The 6,000-nt window shown below is 48.3% G+C and overlaps 1 protein-coding gene across 6 annotated transcripts in view; it reads left to right on the forward strand.

Annotated features, from left to right (window-relative positions):
• The window catches only part of RAB11FIP4 (RAB11 family interacting protein 4), a 69,306-nt gene extending 63,853 nt beyond the window's left edge, over positions 1-5,453 (forward strand). For all 6 annotated transcript variants that reach the window (XM_061555233.1, XM_061555268.1, XM_061555242.1 and 3 more), the window contains one exon: positions 238-5,453. In XM_061555233.1, coding sequence (XP_061411217.1) covers positions 238-354 — 117 coding nt within the window. In that variant the 3' untranslated portion in view covers positions 355-5,453. The remainder of the gene's footprint in view (positions 1-237) is intronic.
• The last annotated feature ends 547 nt before the right edge of the window (positions 5,454-6,000 follow it).

The raw sequence follows: 6,000 nt of genomic DNA on the forward strand, positions 1-6,000 counted from the left end.
TAAAGAAATTAATAAATTATTAAATCTTTTCGCCCCTTCAAATCGTGATAATTCATCACCGGGGTGGTAACGCATTGAATGCCTTCCAGTCCCTGCCACTGACGAGGAAGCTAAAAGCGGTATTTTTTTATGTTATCGTCTTTATTTTCTCTCCTGACGCATTCTCATCAGCCCAACCTCATTGCGCTCTCTCTCAACCTCACCGTCTCTAACAGTCAACCTTTGTGTGCCCGGCAGCTGATGGTCGCTTTCAAAGAGCTGGAGGACATCAACGCGCACCTGCGACAATACATGGACAAGATCATCCTGGCCATCCTGGACCACAACCCCTCCATCCTGGAGATTAAGTCGTAACCCAGCGGGGGCGGGCGGCAACCGCCAGGCACCCACGTGCCCCGGACGGAGCGATGCCCGCGCATGGGCCAGGGATAGTTTTGATTGCAGTGGCACTCACGATCTCTTCTGCGATCACGTAGGCGACTGCGGTGCAATAAATGTCGCCACCTAAATTCACGAGAGCGGAGAGAAGGCGTAGTGTTTGTTTTGGTGCGACACTGCGGGTCGAGGCCTCCACAGTCGGGACGTGACTTTATTCCCAGTGCTTTGGCCTCTCCGTATGGGACCGCAAATTCACAAAATCTTTCCTGGATTGTGCCATCTGGACATATTGAAAAGACCGCTATTAAAAATGAAAATATATTTGGTTCCGACAAATGATTAATTTATTAAATTGATTGTGGCTTGTTGGGTGTAATAGAGGTGGGGGAGCACGTGAGCATGATTGTGCGTGGTTTTCTCAAAGAAATAGTCAAAAATGTGTTTACGTTTGCTGCAGGCGATGGCTCGGCACGGTAATGGGGGGCCTCGCGAGGTCATAATTCACTCCACGCCCACCGGCTGTTGCCGCATCATCAACCCGTTTTACAAAACCCCACTCCTGAAATTAGATTTTTATTCGGCTTTTTATCCCATCTGTAACAACTCGGGCCAACGTTCACAAATTCAGTGGAGCCGTATCTCGTAAGGCACTTTATTATTTTGCACTCCCCCCCCCCCCCCCCCCCCCGTCAGTGTCTGTGAGAGATCCCAGGCCACCCCTCTTGCTTTGCTGTTCGTCTTTGTTCCCCGGTTTCAGTAAAAAAACTTGGCTTCGTGCAGCTTTCACAGCTGCTGCGGTGAGAACTGGAGATGGGGGACCTCGGCTTTATTTAAAATCAATATCGGCAGGGACATGGGGCCTCTCTTCTCGTGGTAGCCCATCTGCCTGCTCGTTACAGAGGTCCGCGGTTCGAATCCAGCTCCCCCCCCCCCTCCTTGATTAATACTGCGGTGTGGTATTAACTGTAAAAATATGCGCTGTCTGCTTCATGGTGACCGTTAAAGATCCCGTGATGCCATTCGAATGAGTGGACCCATCGTGTGCCGGCGGCGAGGGCCAAATTTGCCAAAAAGTAAAAAAAATAAAAATACCCACAAATTACGACTCGGTTGGAATAAATATACGCGGCGATCATCGCACCAAACCGCAAAAAAAAAATGAGCAGGACCCTCCTAAAAAGAGGCAAGTCTCAGTGAGGCTTTCCTGGGTTAAATAAGCATTGTATGAAAGACAATAAATACATGTCTGATGTTGCCACCATGCTGCCGTGAGACCCGCTATTTTAATTGGGCTTCGTTTTTTTGCATTTGTCTCCATGAATGGCGCAGGACCGTCAGTGGCGCTGTTTTCATGCGACGGATAGAACAGCTTACGACTCCTTTTAAGGAGGGTCCTGCCATTGGAATATTTGGCCAATTCCACCAACGAGTGTTTGTTTGACTTGTGATGAGAAACCGTGAGTACCCGGAGAAAAACCCCATGCCTGCGATTGAATGACATGGAAATCTCCGCACAGATGGAATAAACCCACTTGCTGTACTGTGACACGACCCACCGACCCTCATCTCCGAAGTGCTCTATCGCGGGTGTGCGGTGCCTCTCGGCTCACGGTGCCTCTCGGCTCACGGTGCCTCTCGGCTCACTCCCTCACAGCCGACAGTGGGGCCCCCTCGTCCAGCTGGGCCGTCGCCTGTAGCAGCACATCTGTTGTAAGCCACCGGCTTTGGCTCCATTGCGACTCAAGGAGGCCACTGCTCCCTCGCCCCTGGGCATTTTAAGGCTAGTGGGGTTGCACGTCACATGCCTTCGTCGCGGCTCGGTGTAGGGAGCGCGGGATCCTCTTTTACGGAGGATGCCTGCATTGACTTTGGAAACACGCAGTTGTCCTCAGCGTCTTGCATGACCAGTGGTGGCGGCGATGGTGGCAGCAGCAGCATAATTACTCTATTTAGATGACTGTATATTGTGGTGGTCTGTTGTGTAAAATTCGGATGGCGCTAAGTACCAGTGATATTCACTGCTAGGGCACTTTCTGCTTGGAGGGAAAAAAATCCGACAAACTCCTGAAAAGAAAACGAGAAATTTCGTTTAAATGTACTGCTTTTTTTTTTACAATCATGTTTAATATTACTGTAAACATTGCCACGGCCGGCTTCCAGATCTCTCGAAACTTGAATAATTAACTTTCCATCCACATGGAGACAACCTCACAACTGCACGCAATGCAACCGCGGAGCTCCTCGCTTTATCGGTAAATGTTGTGTCTGCTTGATATTGCACAAACATAACTCTTCTCATTCCATAGCAGAGAGATTGTGTTACCCACACTTTACCCCACCGCAAGGAACGTGCCAATCGGTTGACTGGAGGGTACCTGGCAGCTGTCTCGGGGACAACTCCACTTGAGGTGCTGTCCTCGTTTAAAGGGGGTTGGTGTTCTGGGGGGAAAAACCCCGTGATTAAAAACTTGATAACCCACATGCTGATGGAGCCACAGTGTATTTAACGATTCCGTCACTCCCCCATCCGCCTGAATCTGCACTCTCAACAGAACCGTACTCTCTGGACAAATGTACTTTCGTGGGTTTTCAAGCGGTTTTTTTCCTTCTCCAGGACACCCCTGAGTAGGTGGAAGTGCATGTCACTGTCAGGTTGGGCGACCTCTCCCCGGGCTACGTGTGAACAGCTGACCGATGTAGTCGCAACACAAAGCGTGCCCTTGATCCCTAACAAGCTTTGTGCGAGTGCACCTGCCCTGCCTTGGAGTCACGGGTTGACCTTCAGATGCGAGCACATTCATAAAAGGGATGGTTGCTTTACGCGCTCCAAGGTGAGCTCTGGGTGGAGGTGCGTCGTTCTAAGGTGGCGGTAATCTCCGAGACGCTCCCCTTGCCCAGGGGAAGAGGAGCGTTCACTGGAACGCCATGGCAAGTCGATGGGTTGATCCTGCCTACGATTTGAACTCGTACTAATTGTAGGTAGGAGCAACGTTGCTTGAATAATGTGAGGTCATTGGACCTTAAAGCATAACATATAAGAAAAAACACTTGTCAATTTTCCAATCTGTAAATTATATATATACTTAAAATATTTCGTCTATTGTATGAGCATTGCACACGCGCACGCACATTGTGTTCAAGATACTTATTACGTTATGTTTATGTTGCACATTTGTGTAAATGTTTGCTTCGATTACCTGAGCCTATTCAAATGCGCAATTAAGATATTTATAAAGAAAAAAATACAGAAAATTTACAAAAATAATTTAGAATAGCAAAAATGTAGAGGCACAATGTGAAAAAAAACTACTTTTTATAATGCCTTGCATCATCAGCTTCTGTTGAATTCCAGTGCACTCGGTGATCGCGATTGTTAATTTTGTACTGTGGTTTAATTTAAAATGTGCTTGTTATCTTTGACATAAAATGTAAGTTATATCTCAATAATCCTCACCGTAATATATGTCCAAGAGAATCGCTAATGACACGTGGAGTATTAATGTTAAGAGACTCGGTCTCATTGCTCTAGGATTAGTCGTTCTGTAGGACAATATCTGTGGACCTCCCACTGAGGTCCGCCGATGTCTTTCGCCCCAGGCAGTGCTATTTTATCGACCCCAGAGAAACGACGACGATGATGATTGGCGTGGGTCCGAGATGATCCTGGCTGAAATTTCAACGTGAAATTTCCAAGGATGGGGGCGCCCTCCTGCTTCCGCTGGGCTCTGTCCCAGATTCTTTAAAAAAAAAACAAAATCATTAATCAACTGTGTGACCCAGGAATATGAATTCCTGCACTCATTGAAGCTTTCAGTCAAGATTCAACATTGTGCTGTTTTCGTCCGTGTTAATTTGGCTAAGGGCATCTCTTGAAGCACTTGTAAACCATTCTCCGAGGCGTTTATTGCACGTGCAGTCCGCTGTCGACGGCACACGGCCGAGACGGCCGGAGGTCTCGCGCGTGTGGGTGTGTGCGCGATAAGACGGAATGTCGTCTGTATGTCCGTCGGCTCGAGATTGTTGACATCCTATGTCGGGCGTGTTTCGCCCCCCACGTTCTCACGACTCGTTCTCACGAAGAAAGGCCTCGATCACGTGCGCACACAAATTGGCACAGGTCCATAAGTTTTGAGGTGACAGTCATCAAACCGCAAAGTTTCCCATTTATCAAATAAACCGAGGCATGTTTTGAATCGCATTGTATTATTATTTTTTCACCGTAACCTTGCAGGGTATTTGTGCTAAAGATTGGAGTATTTTATTTAAATAATATATATTTGAAAACAACACTACGAATAACAACACTATTTAAATGTGTAATTGGACAGCCAGTAACTAATTTAGGTGACATACATTCATACAACTTACACATATATTTGGAATGGCCTGCATCGAACAAAATCGTCCCATCCTCAAAACTTGTCCCTGCCGCGAAATTAAACTTCGTGCGAAGCGCACCGACTGTTGCCGGCACCGACTGCTGCCGGCACCGACTGCTGCCGGCACCGACTGCTGCCGGCACCGACTGCTGCCGGCACCGACTGATATTGGCACCGACTGTTGCCGGCACCGACTGCTGCCGGCACCGACTGATGCCGGCACCGACTGATATCGGCACCGACTGTTGCCGGCACCGACTGCTGCCGGCACCGACTGCTGCCGGCACCGACTGATATTGGCACCGACTTGCCGGCACCGACTGCTGCCGGCACCGACTGATGCCGGCACCGACTGATATCGGTACCGACTTGCCGGCACCGACTGCTGCCGGCACTGACTGTTGACTGTTGCCAGTTAATTTTGCCAATGGAAGTTGCGTCCCCACGTTATTGATAATACGCACGATGTCAAAATAACTGCGTAGATGTTTTTTTTCTTCTTCTCATTCACAAAGGCAAGTGTGGTCAGAGGCGCGCGGCGTAACACCCAGACGATGAACAATAACTCCGATAGCTGTCGAGGTGCGCTCACAACGTTGTGCATCTTTTAGTTTTTCCATTTTTATTTAAAGAGGGGGGGGGGGGGTCACGTGAATGCCGTTGCCTGTTGAATCGCAAATAAATCAGTCGTGCCTATTTCACAGCGCTTGCGTGGTATTATTATTATTGTTCTCTCGTGAACTGTGACTGGTTTTTGTTGTCCACGTGTTCACCCACGCGGTGGTCACGCTGCCGGTGATGTGGACAGCGAGCGGCAGCTCGTTCCGCCTCCGTTTAGCACGGTTGGCTACGCACGGTGCGAAAGAAGTTCTACACAAGCATGCATACATCGGGGCCATCCATAAATGACGTCACGCGATTTTTGACGATTTTTGACCCCCCCCCTCTCGTCACACGGCGTCACAAAAAAATAAAACATGCTTCAAATCGCTTTAAACTATTGTCATTGTAGTGCGTATTTAATGTGGCGCTGCACTTTGATGTTGTAGGAGAAAACATTTTTCGATTTAAAGCTTTCGTGACTGCAGGGATTCATCTTCTTGGTTCTTTCGGTAAAGTCACGTAGAAGGGAAATAATAAAATAATAAAAAGAAAACATGATAAAATAATTCTCACGACGTTTCGGCCACAACGCAAGCAGCCCGTCCTCAGGTGAAGACCAGGTCTGTCGGGGAGACAGCGT

The sequence above is a fragment of the Lethenteron reissneri genome, chromosome 3 (assembly GCF_015708825.2).
Source record: "Lethenteron reissneri isolate LAM-NWPU_2019-01 chromosome 3, ASM1570882v1, whole genome shotgun sequence".
NCBI lineage: Eukaryota > Metazoa > Chordata > Hyperoartia > Petromyzontiformes > Petromyzontidae > Lethenteron > Lethenteron reissneri.